The sequence below is a fragment of the Pituophis catenifer genome, unplaced genomic scaffold, assembly GCF_029215685.1.
Source record: "Pituophis catenifer annectens isolate HBS135680 unplaced genomic scaffold, rPitCat1.0.hap2 SCAF_4, whole genome shotgun sequence".
NCBI lineage: Eukaryota > Metazoa > Chordata > Lepidosauria > Squamata > Colubridae > Pituophis > Pituophis catenifer.
In genome coordinates this window covers 98,957,183-98,984,121 of record NW_027256884.1, presented here as the reverse complement: position 1 = coordinate 98,984,121, position 26,939 = coordinate 98,957,183, and the positions used below count along the sequence as shown (strand labels likewise).

The following is a 26,939-nucleotide window of genomic DNA, read 5'->3' as shown; positions in this document are numbered from 1 at the left end:
AAATCCATATAGTAGTCCTCAAGGTATCTAAATAAATGGAATAGTTAGAATTTCCCATTTAGGAGATTTTGGATAGCTTCATATTAACTTTTATGATGTGATCTTGCCTCCTTGAGAAGATGCCAATGACTATAACTGAGCCGTATATCTTTTTGGCCTGTTTAAAAGCAACTTCCACTTAGAAGCAATCTAGAACTAAGGAGAAATTTCCTGACACTTAGAACAATTAATCAGTGGTACAACCTGCCTCCAGAAGTTGTGAATGCTCCAACACTGGAAGTTTTTAAGAAGATGTTGAATTTACCATTTGTCTGAAGTGGTGTAGGGTTTCCTGCCTAAGCAGGAACCTGGACTAGAAGACCTCCAAGGTCCCTTCCAACTCTGTTATTCTGTTATCTGGAAATCATATGTTGGAAACAACTCACCAATCTCAGATCTGTGTTCCTGTATTCAATCTTCCTGTTTTGCTCCTTAACTCGTGGCTCCTTGACGTGGGTCAGCTGACTAATTTTTCTGGGATTTGACTCATGGGCTGTTGTGGATCACATTTCCTTCTCTGTCATGGCTATGCTCCACTTCCCTGAATCTGAGCTCTCCTATGTCTTGACTTGGGACTAAATTCTAAACTATAGAATTCCATGGCATATATGTGTCTGCATAGCCAACAGTGTAGTTGCTTTTGTAATTAACTGGAATACTATTTGTCAATGAACCACTTGTAAATAGAGTTGGTGTGTTTGTTCAGCCTGAACCAGGACACTGAAGAGTCAGACATTTCTAAGGTGGTGCTTTCAACGATCTCCAACAGCATTAAATACATAGTAATCTAAAAGTAAATGTTGAAGCGTATGAGCAGAAGTGGAGACGCTTATAGCTTAATACTGCCTGCATGTCTAAATATTAAAATATTGTAATGGTGTAGCTTATTTATGATGAAAATTAAAATTAAAATAAGTATGTTAAAAAAGTAATTTACTGGTGAATTAAAATAGATACAAGTCTGCACTCAAAAAATAAAAATAAGCAAAGGAAAATATCATAATCTTGTGCATATCAAAGGTAAAATAATTATAATCCTAGTATTTCAGCTCTAAAAATCTTTTTGAATAATTCACATATTCAAAAATGGATTTAATATAAAATACAAACAAGACAAATAAATCCAATTTATCTTCACCTTGATCTATAATTGGATGGAATATAGTTCTGATGTAAAAAGTGAGTAGCGTTTGTAGGTTCCTTGAACAGGATTTAATAGCAGTTTTTGCATATATTATTAAATTTTATACGGAAAAGGAAAAAAATTAGATTCATATTTGATATATTGTACAGATAGAACTTGAGCTATGACTGGTCATTTAACAACTATTTGAAGTTCATTTAACATTTATCCCAACTGTCAGCCATAATGGGCTGAATTTACCTGCATAGAAAATATGCTATCTAATAAAGATAAAACTAATTTTCATTGCATACCTGTGTTTGGATTTTAGGATTGTAGTTGTTCTGAAGTTCTCCATTTTCTTTGTTGTTATCTGACATAAATATACATGTATATATGTAAAAACCTTCCAACAGTCATATAAAGATACATAAACACACTAATTTTGTAATGCCAAATGTAAGGTGATTTAATTTAATGTGTGTAATACTTTTATATCACAGTTAATTATAATTTTAATGAATGTATTGCCCTATTCCTCAAGCTATATTTAAACTCCAGCTGATTTCTGCAGTTAAGTCAGTGACCTAACTAAACTGGATAATATTTATGAGGTTAGATTTATGATCATATTTTACTATTACATTCATAGCTATCATTCCCATAAAGACAATTCTATAAACATATAAAATAGTAACTGATTCAAAAATTAAAATAATCAAAAACACACAAATAAAATAATAATAATAATAATAATAATAATAATAATAATAATAATAATAATCTTATACAACTAATGTCAATTGTATATCAAGTAAGATGCCAAAAGCTATTGGCAAACAAATGTATTTACAAACTATTGTTTGGCTGTCCTGTAGTCCTATAGCAGTATGTTTTAAAATCTAGGCTCAGTCATTGTAAGAATATCTTCTCTCATCTTCTTGCTGAACATATTCCTGGTACTAGCAGAATGAAAAGGACTTCCCAAATATTGTAACTTGAATAGGGCCATATGAAAAAAATCCAAACATTCAAGTAGCCTTGGCCTAGGTCTTTACATATACTGTACATGCTCAGAAATAGGCTATTATTAACTGAAAAAGCAAGATGTTTATCTTTCATACTTTCAAAATCAATTGCCTGGGTTCATCAAAACTAAACGTTTAACCGTTTTCAAAGTCAGTCCTTTCAATAGCATGTTATATTACCCTAAAACATGGGATGTAAAAAGATTTTACATAAAGAGGAATGCACATATTTGGCACAATAGGTTTGGTTATACTAATGAATCTTTTATGTACTTCACTAATTTCACTTTAGTTCTTTTTTCATTTGTTTTATTAGACACAGTTTTCTTGAAGAACTGTAGGAAAGGTCCTACAGTAGAACTGTAGGAAAGGTCCCCTGTGACAGGGGAAAAATAGAACAGAATGGATACTCTTAAGTGACTGAAACCAGACTGGAATGGGAAGGGGGAAAAATCCAAGGCTACTTCATTCACTCTTGCTAAAAGCCTGGGAAAAGGGCCAGCTCTTCAAAGTCTTTCTCAACAGCAGGATCATGGCTATGCAAATCATGGGGTAACCTCAACCTAGAAGGCACACTTCCAGGTTGTTTAATTTAAAGAATCTAGACCAGTGATGGCTAATCTTTTCCAGACTGAGTACCCAAAGCACACGCCCAATGTGCATGCGGCCCCCTTGCACGTACCCCACCCCCACACATGCCCAATGTGCATGCAGCCCCCCACATGGAAGAGTCCTGACAACCAGCTGGCCAGCGCATGCATGCACAGCGGAGGTGAACTGTGGTGACGGCTCGCTGAGTGCCACCTGTGGCACGCGTGCCATAGGTTCGCCATCACGGATCTAGACCATGCTAACTATGCTACATTGAATTGGACAGGCAGATACTATGAAGATAGTTTATCTAGTCTGGGTGTTATTCATGTATGGTTTTGTTGTGTGGTTATGTTCCTCTTTTAAATTATTGTGTTCTTTTAAAAATCATTAGCCACGTAGATTCTCTTTGGAATCAGACAGGTTAAAATCCAATCAATAAGTAAACAAATCTGGCTTTTTAAGCAGTGAAAGTTTGAAACCCTTACAAATTACTTACCAAGTATAACCATTTTGTGAATGAAACTCTTACTCCAGATCCCATCATCTGTATTGTCTTTCACTCCAAATTCATAAATAGCGTTGGGTTTCAAATTGTCCACCACTGTTTCTGTAGTTGGACAAAGCTGCAGGATCCATTTCTTATTTTTGTCCTTTTCTCTGTAGCGCACTGTATAAAATCTAGTCAATAACAATAAATATAAACCTTCAATCTGAGGAAAATGAATGACATTGTGTGCATCTTTGCTAAAAGCAAAATACAAATTTATTGTGTATTGTCACAAACTTTGTGGTTTGTTTGTTTTTTACTTTAGACATTCTTGAATTGAGGAAATTGTGGGAAAAGGACCTTGAGATGGTGAAGTTTGAGATATTAGACAAGTAATTTCATTCAATTAAGTGCCTTGAATCAGTTCAATCCAGCTATCCAGACTCAGGCAAATCTGATCAGTGCTCTCTCACACAGTTTTCTTAGCAACCATGCTAAGTTAGCTGAACTACATTATGCTCTATAGCAGTCTGAGGGCCACATTGGACATTTTGCAAATATTCAAGGGCCAGGAAAAAAAATAATTTTATAAATGAGTGAATAAAATGTAATGGAATGATTTGTTTTATTTTGCTCAATATAATATGATTTTCAACAACAGCAAAAAAAGAAATGGGACAGCTACAAAGAAGCAATGCCATGCTTCTATGGACAAATGATATAAGAAAAATGTCAAATATTAGAAAATACTCTGAAGAAATAATAAATTAATAACTGCAGATGAGAAAAGAAGGCTGTTCTTTATAACTTTTATTTACACAAATTTCACAAATTTACAGAAAAAGAAAATGTAGTACAGATTTCTTCTCCCCACCCTCACAAGCAAAGAAAATGACCCTTCAGCTGGCTTCTTCCTCCTCATCTGCTCAGCCCTAACTAGTTTGGATAGCACGGAGAGGGAACGATCTATGGGATCCAACGATTCCCCCATGGCAAAAAAAGCAACCCTCCAGCTGACTTAAAGCTGGCACAAATTTTAAAAGGGAAGATGTTTCTCCTTCCTCATCCAAAAATCCTCCGGCTGGCTCACAACCCCTCCCACTGGGAAAATCAAGGGAATCCTATCTCCCTTTCTAAACAGTGGTGAATACATCCCTACTTTTTTCCCCTGTGCTGTTTGGAAAGGATTGAAGTACAGTACATGGGAGAAGTTGGCAGACCAGAGGGAATCTTCCATATGGCTAGTTGTAGCCTGCAGCTATTTCTTTCGTTTTATATCTCTCGTATAAATATATCTGCAAATACAGAAGCTTTTAAACTTCCCATTAAAACATAATCTAGTTTTCTCATCTGCCAATGTTATTTCTCTGTGTAACATGTAATCATCATACATTTAATAACAGAACCTCTTTTTTGCAAACATAATTTTAGGAACTTGCTGTGGCATAAACATATAAAAAATATATAACTTTTCCTCATGAATTATGACAATTCCTATTTAATCTAGCAGTTTTTATTTAATTCCATGATAAAATCAGCTTCAAAGCATCATACGTTTCTATGTTGAAATAGCACTTTATCTACATCAGCATACAACAGCAATCTAATTAGCAGTGGTGAAATGCAGCTGGTTCTATGCAGCTCGGAGAAATTGATAGCGCCGATGGTGGGAGTCTCTGCCCACCTGCCCAGATGTTATCACATCTCATTTTGACCATCTGCGCAGAAGGTTCTGTGCATGTGCAGAGGTGTCGCGCACATGTGAAGCAAGCGGGCACGCTCCCATTTGCAAACTGGTGGATTTCACCCCTGCTAATTAGATAGCAGCCACATGATAAATTCCTGGCTGAAATTATTGTCAGTTGTGGGTATGTTATGTGAGTGACTCTCAAATTACATTTTTCTTTCATTTTAAAAAATATATAGCATATTCATAACTGATTAGAACTCAAAAAATCTTCCCAACTATTTACTTTTGTCTTACTGTTTGTAATTTGTTTTACTTCACTTACAATCCTTTATTATCATTATTATCTTTCTTACTCATTTCACTTTTTTTTATTTTTATTGCAAAAGTTTTACAATTACATTTTCACCCCTTTCCCCCCCCCCTCTACCCACCCGAACTTCCCATCCTCCCTAACCCTCCCTAACCCTCCCCTCCCCCCGGACTTCCACACAATATACTTATATCAGGTAAAAAAACCCCCTTAATATAAAACTTATATAAAACTTGAACCCCTCCCTCCTCCTTGTAAGTTTTTCATCTTCATTACACTGAAATATTTCTATCTTAAAATATCATTTCACTTTTATTGACCTTATTCTTCATCCATTCATTTAGTGGTAGTGAAGATATGAATCTGTTTACAAGTTTATTCAATTTACCACATCAAAGATAGCTGAATGGTATCATTTATAATTGTATAGGGCACCAGGGATTACAGCCCTGAATGTTATTGTGGATATATGAGGTCTAGGTAAAACAGAATAAATGTAGTTCGGAAAAGGATAATAGTGAAATAGTTTCACTTAGTTATTTCATTATATAAGTAGTGTATGGTCACGGTGGTTTATATGGTCTCTTATTATTCTATTCCCTCTCAATAAACTGAGAAATTAGGCTGAGAGGATGTGACTGTCCAAATTTAACCTAGTGAGTTTTTGTGGTTGAGGATGGACACAAAACTGGTCTTGCATAGTCTTAAACCTTAACCATTATAACACACTATATTTTAAATATATTTAATACGTGGCAAAGTTGCTCAGAGAAAAAACACTTTTACCTTCACAAAAAGAAACTAAGCAAGAATTATTATAGTGCAGATCTATCCAAACAGTAATTTCATGAATATAATACATTTTTGCATATAAAACAGATTATGGAAAAACATTATAGTAGCAGTCCATTCCATTACCTGTTGTTTGGACAGTTATTCATTGTGGTCCAATCATGCTTTGGATTGACTAATACTCCCCAGGATAGGAAGACAGATGTTGGAGTTAAAGTACCTATTACCAGCTGAAGTGGTTTGTGTGTCTTTGTTTTACCTATATAAGAAATATAAAATTGTGTATTGTTTTTATATATGTATGTATATGTATATCAGAAGGCTTCTAAATTTATCATATAAAATTTATATGGTCTGTATACTATGAACCATTAAAATACAACATATCTCTTTTCATCATTGCTAAAATTAGATATTGATGAGGAAGGTCCAAATCCATAGTTGATGAGTTATTTTCATTTTAGAATCATTTAATTTATAACTGGGAATATTACATCTCTTATATTTCAAAACGATACAGTCAAGGGCGGGTATGTATTGTCAAAATGTCTATCATAGAACCTGCTGATAATCAAAACTAGATAACATTGTTTATACTGCATATTCAATTACTTATAACTATTTCCATACAGAACTCTTTGGGCAATAATTTTACCTCTATATTCCAACATGTAAGAAGTAATGTAATGCTTCCTCTGCCAAATCACTTTCTATCTACAATTATCCATAGATCGTACACAGGTTTATACAATTGTTTACGGCAGAAACTTTTGTGTATATATTACTCCCCATTGCCAACAATCATACTGCTCTCACGGAAGAAGATCCTTCATTCCTGTTATAACATGACTTTCTATAGGAAATGACTGCTCAATGCAACTAGCCACTAAAACTTGAATATAAATTGGAATTTGAATGTTGCAGCTACCCAATTCACATGCTCAGTCTTTATTCTTGATCTTTATTCATGAACAAGTTGAACAGTTACAATGTTTTTTTAAAAAAATGTCTTAGATTGTCAGTATAAATTCATCAATTAAAGAAAGGTTCATTTCACTCATAATATCTCTTTGTAAGCAAGTACTACAGTCACAAGAGAGCACATTATTTACATGTTTCTATTCACAAGGGAAAGTGTGGTGGGAATAAGTCTGTCATTCTGTGAGTGGAAGCATTCTCACAAGCAAAAAAGTTGTCTACGCTTAGAACTTTCACAAGTTCAGCAATATGCAGGTTGGTTTACTGTTGATATGACCCTTGTATATCAATAGACATATGCTCAATAGATTTTTTTCTATTGAGAAAGAGCCCCACTTTATGAGTCAAGGTGCCCCAAAATGATGGCAGTGTTAGTGCACTTGAAACTTTGCCTATTTTTCATTTCATGTGTGTCCTACACACAGTGGACATAAAACCAAATGAGACTTCGATCATAATATCTTTGCTGCCACTTTGCTGCAGACACCCCTATTATGAGTGGATAATTAAGGCAGTATTCAGAGGTGCTTAATCCATATTAGGTGAACTAGGATGTAAGTACCAAACTGAGTATAGTAATGCCAAATTTTAGGATAAAAAGTAATTTAGAAAATACAAATATATATTTGATGATGGAAGGTTTCAATTGCTAATAGCTAGTTTAGGGCTGCAATTGTTTATATTTTAGGAGAATTAATGAAACTAATGAAGCTCTAAAAATACATAGTTGTAGCATATAGCACATTGCACATTCAATTGAACTTTAACATTTCTCTCTGTGGTTCAGATTTCTCCACTTTAATTTCTAATTCATTCTTCCTTCATAACTTCAAATATGTGTTTGTGTGTGCATACATCTGTGCCAAATTCTTCATTCATCTCCAAATGTTTCTTTCTTGATTCCTTGAATAGAGCTTACTTTTATGAGCGCACTCTAAGAAATATATTTTAACAACAAAATGAGATTTCTGTTCCTTGGGTTTTGAGTAGAATATGTATATATCTCATAAGATTTTGGGTTGAGTTTTAAGTAGTCCCCTTTTTGTTGTTGTGTTTAAAGATATATAGTGGTTTTATTTCCATGAAGCATTTCCCAGAAATATTGGCTTGTAGTTTCTATTTTGTTATCCAAAACTCAGACAAATTGAAAAAAAGGGAAATGTTTGTGCCATTTTTTGTCTCTTCTAAATAAATATTATCCATTAATTAGAGTCAAGTGAGTTGCTCATGGAAAGAGGCCAATACCTGGCAATGCCGGCTAGAGATTAGCATCAGTAAAACTGAAAGGGAACTTCTTACTTTATTCCTCAGGAAGAAATGTCTGTACAGACATACTTAGACAACTAGGGACACCTTGAAAAGCAATCAGTGAATCTTGGAAAAGATGTAGTTGCTTTAACAGTTTGTAGAGGAATGCTTCATTTTAGCTAACACAATTTACAAAGCATCTGTTTTAAATGTTTTAGCTTAATACCAAAGCCCTATTTTCTTCATAGAGATTAGAATAGTCTCTTGTTGTATTTGATTGTTTGTTTTTAATTTGCCTGACTAGATTTTTAAAGCAGAATATTATTTTGGAATCTTCATGATTCCCGCTACTCTTCTCTGGTACACATCCTTTATTTTCAGGTCTGAATTCTCTACTTTTTTCTTTTTCTAAATCTTGTTTAACAAAGAGAGATTTCTGCCTTGCACATTCAAAAAAAGTAGTTCAAATTTTATATATAATATATGTTATCCACTTTCTTCCTTATTATTTTATTTTATGAGACAACAAATGCTGTGTCTTTTGCTTAAATACTGTATTTTTATATATCAAATAAATGGATGTAATTTAGGGATATTTCTGGACTGTCAGCTTCTGCTTGAGGAGTGGGTAGCAGCTGTGGTCAGAAAGCCTACAGCTTGTTTGCCAATTGTGCTTGTTCCTAGTGGAAGACCTTCTCCAAGCCTTGGTTATCTGATGGTTAAACTATTGCAATAAACTCTAAAGGGGGCTATCTTTCAGCATATGGTAGAAGCAATAATTGGCAAGCCTTGCTAGGTCATTGTAACATCTCTGCAGCATGAGCGCACTGGTTACTAGTTGAATTCCAGGTGAAATTTGAGTTATCTATTAGCCCTAAATGTCATAACAAATATTAGTTGGAGTTAACTGTCTGTCTCCCATAGTATCTGCCCATTGTGTGTTTTCTGAGAAGGCTGGCTTTAGTGAGACACAGGAGACAAGCTTTGTCTGCCTTTTGGAACAATATCCTCCTGGTGACCCACATAACTCCCACTTTGCCAATCTTCAACTTGCCTTTAAAAATTTGACATTTCCTGCAAGTCTTGAGTTAAATCAATGGATGGCCTCTGGGAATTATGAGGAAATTGGACAAGCTTTTTTTTCCTCTTTGCATAGGGTTTACTGAATGGATTTGGTTTTTATTGCTGGAGTTATTTTGTATTTTTTATGTTATTTTTAATTTTGTAAACAGCAAAGATCATTCAGTTAGAGAGGCCTACAAAATCAATAAATGCAATTCAGCTCAGTCAACTTGTCTGACCTACTTATGACTTCATAGGCAGGAAACATGCTAATTCAAGATTGGCAGTGGTCCCTTGTCCTCACATCGTTGGACTTGCAAGTAAACAGAGTTTTCAAAGGTATTTCCCCCCCAAAAAACAGATAGTTGACCATCTTGTCCTGATGTATCTCCCAGCTCCTGCTTTACTCCCTTCCCTTCAGCAGCTAAGGTAAAGAAGCACCTTTCTTTCATCTTTTCCAGTTGCTTTTAGGGCAGCTTCATTGACCGTCTTGTAAAAAAGCCCAATTTTTTTGGTACTTTTTGCTCTTGGCATAAATAGCAAACAAAGAGAATTCCATGGAAGATAGCGCTCAGCAGCGCAGGCACTTATAGCAACATGAAACCTCTGCTGAAATATATAATATGGAAATATGGAATTGTTCTGTAGTTTGTTGTCAGAGCTGATTGTCTCCCATTATCATACATGTGAATAATTGTGTTAATTATTTCCCACTTTTATGAGTCTAAGTGAAAACATGGGCTAATTTGTCTCTAAATTAATAGCAGAAAATGTTATTACTGAGATTTGTGAAAAAACAGAGCAAACAATTTTCTGGATACATGTCATATATCAATGGAATGATTCTTCTTTTGGTCTCTTTTCAATATTTGGTTACATCATAAGAAAAAACAAGAAGCTAACGCAGATTTGACTTTATGAATATGAACAATATGTAATTCTTCAAGATATTGCTGAATGTGCTAACATTGGTTTCTTCTTAAAAAAGTTAAATAGGTTGGTTCACGTCTTGAAATTGTACATATATTTATTGTATACTGTAATAATTGTATATTTATTATTTTTTATTTATCAAATTTATATTTTGCTTAACTCTAACTTGTCCAAATTCAAGATAGGTTACTTTAATTGGAATATAGGTCTCCTGAGTTTTTAATGGGAAAAAAAAATGTTTAACAGTTTTGAAATACCTGAGCAGGATTTCTTGTTATTAGAAACTGGTTTCACTGCAATCAAGTATCTTGGTTCTGCATCTGGAAAATATAAGTTAATAACTGTTTGAAAAATCAGACAAAGAGGAAATTCTTGAATAATCAAAACCATATCATATTATTTTTCCCATTATATTATTAGTGTTTCATTAATACTACATTTAGGTTATTCAAATCCATTTTCCAAATATACAGAGAGTAAATAGCATACAAGTTTTGACTTTAAGATGTTTTGTATTAGTGGAATTTTTAGTGATGTTTATAATAAGCATAGCAGCACTGAATTGCCTAATAACTTCCTATTTCAATAAAACAATATTATTAAAATCCCTCATTCACACCTTTTAATTGTAAGAATTTCTTTTCCTAAATAGAATCACATGAATCTGAAAGTTTAGCTGTACAGCTGTATTTTCCATTAGGAAGAAATAATGAATCTGTGATAAAAGAAATCAGGAAGTTGTGAGTTGGAATAAAACAATGAAATAAATGGTTCTATTTAGAAACATGAAATCTTTTCTCTCAGTAGATGATGGAAAAAAGTAATGAACCAGTAATTTTCAAGCAATTTTTTTCCTTTGGGGTTTCAACACTGATAATATTTCCATTTCCATTTACACAGTATACTGTAAAGTACCTGAAATCTATTTGCCCCACTTTAATACTTTCCAAGTCAGTTTTTGTCACTGAAGCAATTACCCAACTCCAGTTTAGCTCAATGTCATGTGAATGAATATTGTAAAGGTCCTATTCGCTCTCAGGAAAAAAATTGATTTGATTGAAACTATAAAAACTTTTCCAACCAAATATGGAAGCACAATTACATAACTTAATTTATGTTTTATGTAATAATTGTGCTTCCATATTTGGTTGGAAAAGTTTTTATAGTCATTATAAAAACTTTTTATAAAATCATTAATTTATGACAAAATTAAGTTATGTAAGCACCATTTCCATAAAGAGAAGCCAGTCAATTAGATAATTATTAATTCTGAAAAAGGTGAACTATTTTGGATTACAAGAAAATGTTAAATATACACTTATTGCCTTGATGTAATAGCAGTCATGCACATACAAAGATAGTATTCTTCTAAAACTAACTGAAATTTTTTGGAATAAATTCCCTGCTAACTGTACGGACTGAGAAACAGTTTCCAAATTCTTCAGAATTTGGTTTTTTGGAAACAAAGTCAAATGTGCTGATATTTTTACTCATAAACTAACAAATTTGTAATGGATTTTATATTCTCTGGAAAAACACATGGTAACAGGCAATAAATTCATTTAATGTTTCTAGTGAAAACCAGTTAAGTCACCAAAGCTTAATCACAATAAAAACTGATTAAAACAATATTTAGAGAGAATAAAGGGTTTTTTAAATAGTAATGTGTGTGTGTAAATAGATATAATTTCTCACTGGATAAGAGGCAGAGTTTTAATTAAAATATTTATTTAAAAAATTTAACCAAAATATCTATCTTAAACTCCATACTTATTCAAGTTATATTGGTCAAAAACAGTATGATGAAATATCCTGAACAGTGATTTAATTAAGAACATAAAAATTACTTGAAATTAGTTAGAACTTTAAGATAATAAGCATGTTAATCAATCTACTAGTGTATACATAGAATTCAGCAATTTCAGGTCCTTCCAGGTAGACCAATCAATTTCCTAAGAAAGTAGAAACTACTTTTTAGTGAAATTGAGTTACTTTTAAATATTTTAGTCTGAAAATATGTTTTGCTACTTAGCAATGGAACTTACATCCCTCTGACAAAGTCATCTTTCTTACTCTCTATAGCAGATATAGAAGGAAACTGTTGAAACATTGACTATGTTTAAGAATAAGATATGTTTCCTCTGAAAACTCAGGGTAGATTAGTCAGAGCCTTATCTCAGGTTCTAGTATCTAGGACCGTAATAGCGAACCTATGGCACGGGTGCCACAGGTGGCACACGGAGCCATATCTGTGGGCACACGAGTGCATGTGCACGCTGGCCAGCTGATTTTCAGGCCTTCCGGGCCTACCGGAAGTTGGAAAACGGGCTGTTTCTGAGCCTCTGGAGGGCCTCTGAGGGGGTGGGGAAGGCCATTTTCACCCTCCCCAGGCTCCTAGAAAGCCTCTGGAGCCTGGGGAGAGCAAAAAAATGGACCTACCGGGCTCACCGTGTCATCACGTGCCAATAGCAGGGGGAGAGCGGGGGGGTCACACATGCATGCATGGGGAGGACGGGGCACATTGAATTATGGGTGTGAGCAATCCCTCCCACTCCGCCCGCTTTTGGCACACAACGGCAAAAAGATCTAGGATGACTACTAATACATCTATTTACCTCATCCATTTCTTCCTTTCCATCCTCCTAATATAATCTCTGTTAACATTACAGCAACTCTATGTTTATAGGCCAATAGTAGATCAACTTATATAGGGAGAGATTCTTTTCCAGATCATAATTACCATATGCTATTAAGAGATGTATAAAGAGGAAGATGTTCCAAAATGTATATTTATTCACTAAAGCACTTTTCCCATTTTTTTGTGAAATACACAAGAAGTTTATCAAAACCATTAACACTGGGAATCACAGACTTGCTTCACATTATGCACAGGATCTTAAAGGTTTATCATTTAACTACATTTTAGGCTTCACACTAGGACTCAGTGGTAAATCTCACCTCTTTAGAACCTCAACCCTTATTTGGAAGTGGCTTAATTTGTAAGAAGACTGTGTTTATTGCCAACAGGAATAAAGATTTATACATTTTACATAACAGACAATTTGGTGTACTGTAGTGCAAAGAAACCCAAACCTCTATATAATTCTATGCTCTAGAGGTTAAAGCAGACTTTTTCCTCCCACCATTCCAGGTTACTTGGCCATTCACCTGATGGTCTTGGGAATATTTGTACACAACGTATGTTTACATGAAAGTTCTTTCTAGACAGGCAGAAGTATACTGAATTATTTTTTTGATAGATTCAGCATGCTTCTAATATTGTATTGTTGAGCAGTTTCCTTGAATTCCCTTCATGTCTTGTAATTCTTGCAGATTTATTGGAATAGTTTATCCTATATGTTTCAATAAAGTAAGAATAGGAAAAACATACTGCAGATTTTAATATTTTGGTCTGATCAATAGAAAAGATGCAACATTGGGTGAAACATTACCATCTTCAGCCCCTGCAAGTATATCAAACATGGTTCTTTCTTCTTTTTGTAAAGAATAGCTTTTTTAATTCTTAGTGTTTGCTTTTACATAACAATCTTGGAAAGCAATATGGGTTTTGTCCAAAACTGACATAAATCACAATTTTTCCATCTGTATACTATGTGGAAACTCACTGAACTCTAGTGATGTTGATGCTTGGCAAGAAATATCATGTAATTATTTCACTATGTCCTCTAGTCTATTACATTTTATTCTGTAAGATGTCTTCACTTTTTCAGACTCACTTTTAAGAGGTAATAAGCCATATTGAAGAAACAAGTAAAAAATTACCAGGTTTCATAGAGAGAGGGTTCATTGAACATATTAAACTCATTTCTTGACCTTATTAGGAGACAGTCACATTGGCGCTTAAGAAAACTGGAACTGAAGTAACATAACATACAAGATATACATTCAGAAATGACAAAGTAGAATTAGGGCAAAAAGGAGCAGAAGGGCAATGATGGACTCTTAAATGGAATGATTTTACTGCCAAATATTCGCTGCTTATTAAAGAATTTTTATTAAATTATTAAATTATTAAAGATTTTTTAAAAAATATTGATATTTTTATGCTAGAATTTCTGAGCAAATTTACACATCCAATCAAGGGATCAGGTGTACCTATCTCATATTTTACACACCATTCAGTATGGATCTTATAAGCCTTGTGGTTATTCAACTAATATTGTATATATTCAAGTATGTATGTATGTTTACTATCTTCTTTTAATAGCTTGCTGATCTCTTTGTACTGATAAAGACTCTTTTGACTCCAGCCTAGATCCTCATGACGATATGAAGTTTCCTTGGTCATAATATGTTGCAATATTTTCAGGATCAGACTCAATAAAGATAATAGAAGTTATAGTTTTAAATATAATTCTCTTTAATCATAATAGGCATTCTATATTCGCTGAATATTCAAGATAGAAGCAAGGAAAATGGGGAGGATGGCTCCTTTTATATACAAGGGGCGGAGCCAGGAATGGGAGTGGTAAAATATGAATACATTAAAGCTCAAGTAATAAGTTAACCCCTGATGTTCCATATATACATTATTTACACATTAGAGAATAAGGCATTTACATCTGACAAATCCCCCTCTAAATGCCGGTTCGTTATACAACACCAGTTACATTCAGATTCAGGACAATATAATACATATAATTTAGAAGTTAAATATTTGTGTTGTTTAGAAGGTAAGGGTTTTGTTAATATGTCAGCTAATTGTTCAGAAGTATCACAATGTATTGCTTTGATGAATCCGTCTTGAGATAGTTGTCTAACGTGCTTAAATTTTATATCAATATGCCTGGACCTTTGTCCAATTGCATCGGATCTAGAAATTTCAATGGCCGCTTTATTATCTTCATGCATAATAAATGGTAAAGTAGGTTTCTTCCAAACATCCGTGATCAAATCATTGAACCATACAAGGTTATTTGCAGCTTTAGACAAGCAAACATATTCTGCTTCTGTGGTAGAGGTGGCTACCAGTTCTTGTTTACCAGTATACCAGTAAACTGGACAATCGTTCAATAGAAAAACATAACCAGAGGTACTCTTTCTGCATGATGTATCACCAGCCCAATCTGCATCAGCATAACAAGTAATTTTTGGTTCTTTGTCATTATTGGGTTCCAATATTAAACAAAAATCTAATGTACTTTTCAGATATCTTAAAATTCTTTTGACAGCTTCCCAATGATACAAGGTTGGTTTGCTAACATATCTTGACAATAAATTGAGAGGTAATGCAATATCTGGCCTAGTCCAATTAGATATATAAAGGAGTGAACCTATAACTGATCTGTAAAATGTGTTGTCTTTAAACTCAGGGGAAGATTCATCATTGTTTCTAAGAAAATCAGTTTGCATAGGTGTGTCACATGTTTTGGCATTATTTAAGTTACATTTGTTTAGGAGTTCAATGATTTTATCTTTTTGAGTAAGTTTGAATCCCCTTTTTGTTTTGTTAATTTGTACACCAAGGTATTTATTCACTCTACCTAGTGATTTCAATGAGAAGTGTTCGTTTAACTTATTTACAAAGATTTCCCTGCTCTCATTATGCTTTCCAATATATAAAATATCATCCACATAAATTAATACAAATTCAATATGATCATTACTCTTTTTTACAAAGAAACAGTTATCAGCAGTGGTGGCGTTGAAATCCATGGTCTTTAGCACTTTTACCAAACAATCGTACCATCTTTTGCCAGATTGCTTCAATCCGTACAGACTCTTATTTAGTAACCAAATTTCGTTCTTATTAGTGTATTGACTGTGTGGTGCTCTTACATATATTTCCTTATCTAATTTTGCATGTAAGTATGCAGTCTGTATGTCATATTGAAACACGTCTAGATTGAGTGCAGATGCTACTACAAGAGCTGTTTTGACACTCTCTGTTCTCACTGTGGGTGAATATGTGTCAGTATAGTCTTCTGGATATTTTTGTGCATAACCTTGTGCAACTAGTCTGGCCTTGTATAAGGTATTACCTCCTTCTAAATTCTTAATTTTATAAATCCACCTGGTACCTATAATTGTTTTATCCTTAGGTGCGATCGCAGGTGTGAATACATCTAATCCTTGTAAACTTTTCATTTCTTTTTCCATAGCTAGTTCCCATTTTTCTCTTTCTTCACGGGGAAGTTTCAATACTTCCTCATATGTATTAGGTGTTATTTGTTCTCCATCCATATGCATAATATAATCTTTGTATTTATTTGGTATTTGGTTTCTATTATTTCTAATATTTCTTTCAGGTTTGCTATGGTTGTCATGCAAATATCTGGCTTCCTTTTTTGTTAATGTGTCTGTCTTTATTTTATGCTGACTATTTGTCCAAGTTTTGGTTTTGTTCTTACTTTTGTTAATATTTTGATTTTCTGTTGTTCCTTCCTCGCAAGATATATTATCTTTGCTTTTATTAGGAAAAATTTCATTAAGGTGCAACTTAGACCAATTGGCCTGCTCATGAAACACAGCTGTTCTGGATACTATAAATTTGTTATTATTATCGATGAATCTGTACCCTTTGGTTCCAGTTTCGTATCCCATGAATCTTAATCTCCTGGATACGTTTTCTCCCTTTCTCCTCAATTGTTTAGGTATGTGCACGTCTGCAGTAACTCCAAATATGTGCATGTGTGCTAATTTAGGTTTTCTATTGTACATCACCTCATATGGTGTCTTATTCACAATACTGGACCATGTTCTATTTTGAGTGTAATTTGAATAATGTAAGGCTTCTGACCAAAATTGTTTGCCTAAACCAGCATCCTCTAATGTGCATCTAATCATGGTTTGTAGTGTGGAGTTCTTTCTCTCTGCAATCCCATTTTGAAAGGCAGAAAATGGATTGGACGTGAAATGTAGCATCCCTCTATCCTTTAACCATTGGGAGAATTCTTTAGACATGAATTCACATCCCCTATCTGTCATAATTTGTTTTATTCTGATATTATGTTGTGTTTCTATGCGTTTGTAGAATTCCTTAAATTTCTGAAAGGTTTCATCCTTGTGCTTTAATGTGTAAACAAAACCATAGCGACTGTAATCATCCACTATTGTTAGGAAGTAACGTTTTCTATAGGTAATTGATGGAGTTAATGGACCAACTAAGTCCATATGTACCAAATCAAAAATATTGTTAGTTGATCTGTTAGATTTTTTTGGTCTAGGACTGGTTTTTAGTTTGGTGGATTTACATACTGAGCATTCTAAATAATTTTCACAATTTTTTATTTTTACACCTTCTGCGTGTTCAGTCATTTTTTGTACTACAGGAAAGCTAGCATGTCCTAACTTCCTATGTAAGATATGAGCACACTCATCATGAATTGGTTTACCTATTTTTGGTTTCTTCTCATTGTGTGTATTTTTGTTATCATGAGTTAATTTACATTCATCATTGTCACTGTTACTGACATTTTCATCATCTGCTTCAATACAATCTTCCATATTTGAATCAATGTTATGTAACCATCTTTCTTTGGTTATCAGATAGGGTAGACCCCCTTTTATCATCACAGTGCCTACATTTGTTTTGTTCTTTTCTATAGTTGCTTTCCCCTTTGAGAAAACTATATTGATGTCAGATTCTCTGCTTAGTTTTATAGCACTTAGTATGTTGTGAGGTATTTCTGGGATTAATAATACCCCCTCTATTTTCCCTAAACCAGGCAAGGTCACATTTCCTCTGCCTAATACTTGAACCTTTTCTTGATTAGCTACCTTTATCACAAACTTATCTTCTGTAAATGAAGATAATATACTTTTGTTATTAGTGGTGTGATTTGTTGCACCAGAATCAATAAGCCAATTATTGTTCTCATCTTGTTGTGTTTTGGTGCTGTCTTGTTTATTTAGCCCATTTAGTGACCCAGATTTTCTCTCTTTTGAATTTTCTCTACCCCCTCTACTTTCTCTGTAGTTTGGTGGACTTCTATATTTGTGTCTATCTGTGGAAGAATGTCTGTAATTGTATTTGCTCCTATATTCAGGCCTATGTCTCTCCCTTGGGACTTTGGGACAGTCTCTTCTACTGTGTTCCCTGGATCCACAATTGTGGCATCTAAAGGCTTCATTATATTTATCTTGAAAGACTAATTTCCTAAAAGATTTGTGTTCTGTTTGGTTACTGGAACGATTTTTTCTTGAATTGTCTTCTGCTATCAATTTGTTAGATAGACTTTCTATTGATAAATATCCCAAATTAATGGTATCTAAGTGTGACATAAAGCTATCCCATGATGGATCAAGTGAATTGATAATAACACTTTTCATAGTTTGATCTGAAATCACTTCCCCCCTCAATTGCAGCTCAGCTCTTATTTTGTTTAGATTTATCAAATGTTCACTTATAGAAACCCCTGGTTTCACTCTAGAAGAAAAGAAATCCTTAGACATTCTTGTGGTTGTGGCTACGCTATCGCTGTGAAATAGATTAAACATGCATTGAATTATTTCTGATACAGTTAGGTTTGGTTTGATGCTATGATACATTGCAGGAGACACGCTAGAAATTGTTATGAAAAATGCTCTATGATGTAAACAGTCTATTTTTAAAGTCCAAGGTCTTCTTGGAGGACTAGTTATAAAGAATAGTAAATTTTCTTTCATAAAAATAACCTGAAGCTGTTGGTACCACTCTTGTAAATTAATGCCATCAACTCTAAGTTTTGGGAAGTCACTGGGTAAGTTCCCCACATTATTTTGTCCATTACTTACAACCTGAGGCAGTCCGTGGTCTCTCAAGTGCAGGAAATTACAGAACGGCATTGGGATGCTTGTAACGAGTCTGCGCGGTTCTCTGGCCAGTTCAAGTCTTTCGGGGCCGTCTACGTAGTTTTGCACATGCGCGTTGCTCATTTCTTCTTTGGCGCCGCTGTGGAAGGTTCTCTCCATTTCAGCTCTCTCGATCCGCTCCTCTTCAGATGAGTCGGTCTCTGGCTCGGTTTTTGGGGCTTTGGTGATGGCGGCGGTTCTTCTCTTTCTCTTGTGTGTGCTGGCACTCGATTCTGTCTGCGGTGTAGGACGGAATCGGCATGGCTCTCTGGGCTCGGGTGTCGTCGTTTTCGAAGTCAGGATGGGAGCGTGCAGGTCTTGAGTTGTCGGTTTGATTGCTTGCTTCTTCGTTGATGTCTTAGAAATTTTCAATCTTGGCCCAAAAGCAGCAAAAAGTGTTTTCATTGCTGACTCTACTTGAGACTTTGTTAAATCGTCTTCACTTTCTGATTTTGATTCATCTGAAGAGTTTGAGACTTCTTTTTCACTTTCTTCGTCTGATAGCGTTTTTCGCGCCAGAAATTTTGAACTGAGCGTTTTGATTGGCTCTGTTTCACTCTCTTTTGAAGTTCGTTGAAACCAAGATGGCTGCCGTTCAAAATTTCGCGCGGGGTCACATCTTTTCTTTTTTACAACTATTTTCTCAGTAGTCATTTCACTCACAGTTTTTTGATCTTTGGGTTTTTCTTTAATGATGTTTTTCTCTCTCGCTGCTCCGCTGTTCCTCAGCATCTCCTGGAGGTCCGCGATGAGGCTTTCATCATTCTTTTGGCTTTTTAGTATTTTTAATATTTCTGACCTGAGTTCGTTATTTTCTATCTCGATTTCTTCCTGGTCGTTATTTTCACTCATCAGTTCTTCTTCTTCAGTGGTGTATTCTTCGGATTCTCTCGAAATCGCATTAGTGGATTCGTTGATCATCTCTTGATCAGTTTCTATTTCTTTGCTGTAGGCCCTGGTGTTGGGCCTATCTTTCTTGAACATTTTTAATTACTTATTGAGTCAATTAACCATCCTCTGCTACCAGCTTGTTGCAATATTTTCAGGATCAGACTCAATAAAGATAATAGAAGTTATAGTTTTAAATATAATTCTCTTTAATCATAATAGGCATTCTATATTCGCTGAATATTCAAGATAGAAGCAAGGAAAATGGGGAGGATGGCTCCTTTTATATACAAGGGGCGGAGCCAGGAATGGGAGTGGTAAAATATGAATACATTAAAGCTCAAGTAATAAGTTAACCCCTGATGTTCCATATATACATTATTTACACATTAGAGAATAAGGCATTTACATCTGACATAATATGAATACAGTTTGTTAGAGTCTTCTCCAGGTTGATTTTTTTTTTTAAAAAAAATTACATATTGTAGCTTATTCTCCTGGAATTTATGGGTGCCAACATGGACTGGCCTAGCATAAATACTGTATTTCTGTAGCCCCGTCAGGTACATTATAACCATACAATTATTCAACATATCTTTATGCCCATGGCTTTTCCTCATTAGAATTGTTTAAAAACAATGTTTTCTGATTGCGTTTCTATTTATTAAATTCTGGTTCTATTGTGTCATTTGTAGGTTGATGCCAGTCTATTGCCCAATTGTTTAATTTGGTCTCTATTCTCTCTGCATGGGGTATTTTATAATCATTCAGTTATTGAGCATTCTGTCCTGAAGCTTTCATAACTATTCTTTCATGGACTATTTTTAAATTTTATTTTCCTTTTGCAAATAACATAACAATGTGTACATGTGATGTTACAAAGCAGAGGTCCAGCTCTATACAGTGGAAATGTGTTCAAACTGATTTATACGGGTTTAAAGCTATTGAAATTTTATCGAGAAGTTAACCCATACCACAAAGGAAGCAGTTATAGGAACTGTATCTCACTGACCAAAAGTACTATTCAGTAATCTGCTAACTTTAGATCTTCTGCTGAAAAGAAGTAACCAGGGGAATATAGCAATTATGATAATAAACAGTCTATTTGACTAAGCATCAGCCTTCCTCCTTGAGTTACCCTTGATGCTCTAAGGCTTGGCACTTGTTTCAAGAACTTCTTTATGCATACTGAAATAATTCAGGAGAGTTGTGTAACAAGTTCCAGGATGCTGTTTTAAGATTCAGATACAATGAACACACAATTAGGGCAAGTACTAGAAAAGATTTATTTTGTATTTTAAACTAAATCTTGCAGAATAAGTGCAGTGTAAAGTGAATAACCTTATATGCTGGCCAGGAACTCCCACATATTAGAGTGGGAGAATTTGTGGACCTTCTGTGCACGTGGCCTTCTTCTGGGACCATGGTTTATATTGAAACTTGTTGTCTAAGAATAATTTAGATATGTATACACTTTTATAATTGCATTGTAGATACTATTTTTATTAGTGACCAGCATATACTCACAGAGGTAATTCAGTTAGCAATAGCAATAGCACTTAGATTTATATACCGCTTCATAGTGCTTTACAGCACTCTCTAAGAGTTTTACAGAGTCAGCTTATTGCCTCCAACAACCTGGGTCCTCATTTTACTGACGTTAAAAGGATGACAGGCTGAGTCAGCCTTGAACCAGTCAGGATCAAACTCCTGGCAGTGGGCAGAATCATTCTGCAATATTGCATTCTAACCACTGCATCACCATGGCTCAGTCCTGTCAAAACAAGCTAAGATAGTGTTCCAAGGCAGCAGCATCCTTACCTCCTTTTCCTAGATGGTTTGTTAGCCAAAGATATTTTAAACATTTTATATTTTGTAAACTCTTTGGGAAGAATTTGTGCTCTAATAATAGAGATTATAATGTACCTGTCTGTGTCTTCAGAGATCAGTTTTGGTTTAATTTTGGAGATGCTGCCTGTATGATTCTTCATATAGAATTATAGATGATGGTGGGATATAAATGGACATCTGCAGGATTGACAGAATTTTAAAAGATGGTGCCAATCCACCTCCTTTGTACTTGTGTGCACTACAGTGCACATGAGAAGCAGCGCTTACATTATGATACCATGCACATTTTGTCATTTTGATGAAATTTTGACTAACGGGTATCACTGCATATAGTTTTTTTTTAACCATATGGGGGATTGTGTTCTATTTAGCATCATCCACATTTTCAGTATATGATTTTATTTTCAGATTTTATAAAACGTTGTTGCTAATATAAGGTGTGTGTAAAATCTGCCACTATTGTACATTTTGCAGTAAATGCAGTGAAAATAAGATTGACTTTTGAAGACTATAATCTCTCTTCCCAAATTATCTCAAATTTTCAGTGCAGTTTGGGTATCATTTTGGACTGAATTGTACCTGAAATATTAGCCTGGTTCTTTCTGTCATCACTTTTAGGCATGTTGCATTTCAAAATATTTACATTTGCTGTTGTATTTTTCTATTGTAAGGACAACAATTTTTTTCTATTTTTGTTTTCCAAATCTGCATGCTGATATAATTGGAAGTTTTTAAGAAGATGCTGGATAACCATTTGTCTGAAGTGGTGTAGGGTTTCCTGCTTGAGCACGGGGTTGGACTAGAAGATCTCCAAGATCCCTTCCAACTCTGTTGTTCTGTTAATTTTTCATTCTTTTGTTTTCATTGACGAATATAAAACTATTTTTATCGCAAAAAGTTTACTTGCAAATTGATGCACTTGTAAATTATTATTGAGTATAATATTCTAGATTTTATAAAGGCGATGGTGCCACTAGGTGCCACTAGGATAGTGCCCGCCCACCAGGCCAGTGCTGAGCTGAACACAGACCAAACTGACATCAGGCCCAGGCAATAAGCCAGTTGGTCAGGGTTGCTTTTTTTGTGGATTTTTTTTTTTTTTTTGCAACCAATGGATCTACAGCCATATCTATCAAACAATTCTAAATTTTATAAAGACTGTGAATTTATTTTCTTCATTATTCTGTGGAATTCCCTGGCAAGTATTTAATTTGATTTTATATGTTAGATTAGTTTAATCCTAGGGAAAAACATATAAATGGTTTCCAAGTGTCTGGAATTATAAAGAAAAATGTATTTAATTACAAAGTATTTATTGGATATATTTGCTCTAAAAGGAAAAAAAAAGTCTTGTGCAACACAATGCTAAGTATTCACAAGGATTCGCAACCTTAGAAATCCATCTCGGAAAACATAGATTTAAACTTGCCAAAAATAGCCAGAAGGTATTTAAACGTTCCAGAACTACTTCTCCACTCTGAACATTTGTTTAACACAGCTGACTATGGAAACACTTATGGTACTATGAGATAAAATTTGCCCTGATGTTTGCCAGCAGTTGCTTTGAGGATCTCTAAAGTTTCATGAATATTACTCACCAAGCGCAAAATTCTTACTTGTAATAATCTGCTTTAAGAAGAAACTGACATTGTATTGCAAAAGGGCAGCAAACAGGATTTCTGAATTTATCAGAGCCATCTAGTAATTATCTAGTTTTCTGCAGCCCAGATCTGTTAGTTCTGATTTAATATTAAGTCTAAATATAAATTTGCTGCAGGTAATTAAGGCTAAGTCTTTGTAACATTAGTTGCAGATAAACAAATTATTGACTAACATGCAATCCTTATCTTGGAAAAAAAGCTGCGTCCTTAACTTACTTAACATTTGCAATAATGTCAAATTAGCCTGTTTCCTTTACATATTCAGATATTTCAAAAAACATCAGTAATTGGAAACATGCAAACAAACAAACATCTTTCAGAATATAAAAACAACTGTATTGGTAACACATATTGGTTTTTTTCCTTTCATAGCCTCTCATCTATCTTCAAGTCCAAATTAGAAGAAAATATGTGTTCAATTTGTGCAATAATTAAAAAAAAAACAATTTGTAAATTGTAAATAGCCTTACCAACTTCAGTTATGTACATTTTCCCATTAGATGGTAGGGGAATATACTGGTTAGAGAAGAAGCTGCTTCCATACCCCAGGACGAAACCTTCCAGTTTAGTGCTTGGAGTTGGACGAATGTATCTCATGCACACTGCATCACTGGTTACATTGATCTGAACTTTCAGGCTTTGTTTTTTAACTAAATGTAGCAAAAGAAAGAGAGATGTTATTAAAGCATCGAACAATCAGCATTGATATTCATTGTATATTCAGAAGCACAAATGGAGGGCAGAACTATAGATGATTAGGAGCAAATAACATTTCAAGAGATAGTTTGAAATTATACTATGTAAGCAAAATAATGACTGACATTACTCATAAGTTGGCTTGTTTTGTTTGTGATGATTCGTTTATAAGAGTCATCAAAAATACTTTTATTGTAATTCTTCTCAGTGTGAACTATATAAAAGGACTAGGAATAATAAACCCAAAGTGAGCTTATATATGTTATTCATTAAACTGAGCGACATGAATTGTGCTGCAGTTCAGCCGTATGTTATACCAAATAGTATGTATGATTTTCAAAATGTTGACAATCTTATGAAATGCAGCACTAGGTAGTATAATACTGTATAGTGTCTACAGAGTCAGTTTTAGGTCAATTTTATCCACATAGTCAGCAATTTCCTGAATTAGTTTGCAATATATTTATTTATCATGCTCATTAGCTATATTTCTTATCACCGAGATGCTCAAAGCAATGTGTAACCAATAAACACTAAAAGAATGCAGATACAAATTAAAGTGTCGGGAAGTTACAATTAAATAAAGAAATAGATTATAAGCCGATAAACAGATTACCGACCAAGTGCTTTCATGATTCAAAATTTGATTCAGAAATCTGGTCATTGTTAGCTGTTGAGATATTTATCAATCTGACACATCACACTGTCCAGAGACATTGTTGTAATTTACAGTAACCTTACCCAAACAGATGTAAACATCCATAAACTATACTGTCATGTACACCACAGGTCGTAGAAATCTAAATGCTAATACCAAGTAGTAGGCAGTAAATTATTCTTCTGAACGATATTCTTGTCATGAAATAGGTGTAGTTTAATCCAGGTGTAGTTAAATGTTACTATGTTATCCAAAAACACTAAAAGATAATATTGAGCTCACTGAAGATTTGGATTCAAACAAAAATGTATTCCTAAATTCAGCACTTTGCAATGCATTCTCTTATTTAAGCACAACATCAACTTTATGAATATATGCTGTCATTTAAAAGAACAATGGGACTACTATATGCACTGATAAATATGCTAAGGAAATTCAATATTGGTTAATCCCTAGAGTCAAGAGATCTTAGTTTCCCTTTTTTAGTTTTTGGAACACATGAAATATCTTTTGATGTAGAAGTTAGAGTGAGGCCATACCACATATGGCTTTGGTTGTGGTTTATTTTTTTTTTTATTTTTTTTATTTTTCAGTTTTTACTTTGCTGAGTTTCTACAAAATTATTCCAGATCTTTGACTTGTCATGGGTCATGCAAAACCTTAAAATACTAAAAAACCGACATTGTTTAAGTCAGTCAATAGAATGAAATGATGTGCTGAAGTAACAATTCTGGAATGTACCACTATATATAATTAGGGACAGATAAAAGAAAACAAAAGTAATTTTGAAGTAGTATATAAGGGTTTTTTTCATAAACAAGAAATAAAGATAAATATTTTGTTGAGTTCTGAGAGAGTTTGCTCGGAAAATGGATGTTCACATCCTCTGTTTATGTGTTTATGTGTTTCCATAATCAATATAGATCTTCTTGTTACATTTTTTATGACAACTGAACTGTACAAATAGCTTTAAATGCTTTTGTATCTTTCTATCCTTTAAGGTTTCTTGGTAATGGATATCTCTACATATGTTGCACTGAATGAAACATGAGTTATTTTCTGAAAAGTGAAGGCCACTACATTTGGACCAAACGCTATTTCCAGGTTGATTTCAGAGGCAGAAGTCCAACTCATGAGTCATTGTAGCCAGATCATTTTGCTCCAGGAAAGGCTGGAACTTAGCCATCAACCAGACCCACGATGGCCCAGTGGTTAGAATACGCACTGCAATACTGCAAGCTACTTGCCAGCTGCCTGCAATTTGACAGATCAAATCTCATCAGGCTCAAAGCTGACTCAGTATTTCATTCTTCCGAGGTGGGTAAAATGAGGACCCAGATTGTTGGGGACAATACGCTGACTCTATAAACTGCTTAGAGAACTCTGTAAAAGAACTGTGAAGTGATATATAAGTCTAAGAACTATTGCTGTCAACCTGAGCTGGACAAAGATACTTTTGGCTATGGCTACTACCAGCCCTTCCGACAGTGAATCTAAGGCAAAACCTCAAGTCATAGTAATATTATCGCAAGGACAGCAATTCAGCAAGTCTTGCTGAAATCAACTCTGTCCTATTTTATCCCATCCATACTTCGACAGCCTCTACACACTAGGAACAGATTTTGACAACATCCCTTGTTGGGCCCAAGATCATAATATAGAGCCAAATATCAGCATATTGATGATATTAAACCATAACATTGCTATGAATATATTAAATAGCAAGAGCAGAGAAGAATCAAACATTGTGAAAATAGTCACAATCATGACCTCCTCCATCATCATGGGTTAGAATTATGTCTTGAGATATCAGAGGAACCACTGGAAAATGGTTATTTCTTTCCATATCAGTGTCTAGCACTCCATAATACTATAGTCCATGATGGCTAACCTTTTTGCCGTCACGTGCCAAAAGTGGGGGGAGTAGGGGGGGTAATGAGCACACATGACCACACCCATAATTCAATGCCCCCCACACTCTCATGCATCATGGCTTCAAAATCTAAGGGACTGGTTTGGCCAAACTCAGCAGCACTTTTCCATGCAGCTGTTGACAAAAATAGGATTGGCAACATGATCACTAATGTCCGATGACGGATATGGCACAT

General features: G+C 34.4%; 1 protein-coding gene across 1 annotated transcript; it reads right to left on the bottom strand.

The window, feature by feature from the left end:
* Positions 1-58: 58 nt before the first annotated feature.
* On the bottom strand, positions 59-26,939 carry LOC139316806 (target of Nesh-SH3-like). The gene is made up of 7 exons (XM_070943646.1): positions 26,810-26,939; positions 23,948-24,127; positions 10,542-10,604; positions 6,190-6,322; positions 3,281-3,462; positions 1,477-1,535; positions 59-157 (listed from the first exon to the last, which is right to left on the bottom strand). Exons 1-7 carry the CDS (start codon positions 26,937-26,939, stop codon positions 59-61), a joined length of 846 nt encoding a protein of 281 aa, XP_070799747.1.

Coding starts and splice junctions, on each gene's coding strand:
- LOC139316806 (XM_070943646.1), bottom strand. CDS start 26,939: ATGTGCCATATCCGTCATCGGACATTAGTGATCATGTTGCCAATCCTA. Junction 24,128..26,809: donor TGAAGCCATGATGCATGAGA/GTGTGGGGGGCA, acceptor TGCTACATTTAG/TTAAAAAACAAAGCCTGAAA. Junction 158..1,476: donor ATCCTAAAATCCAAACACAG/GTATGCAATGAA, acceptor GCTTTTAAACAG/GCCAAAAAGATATACGGCTC.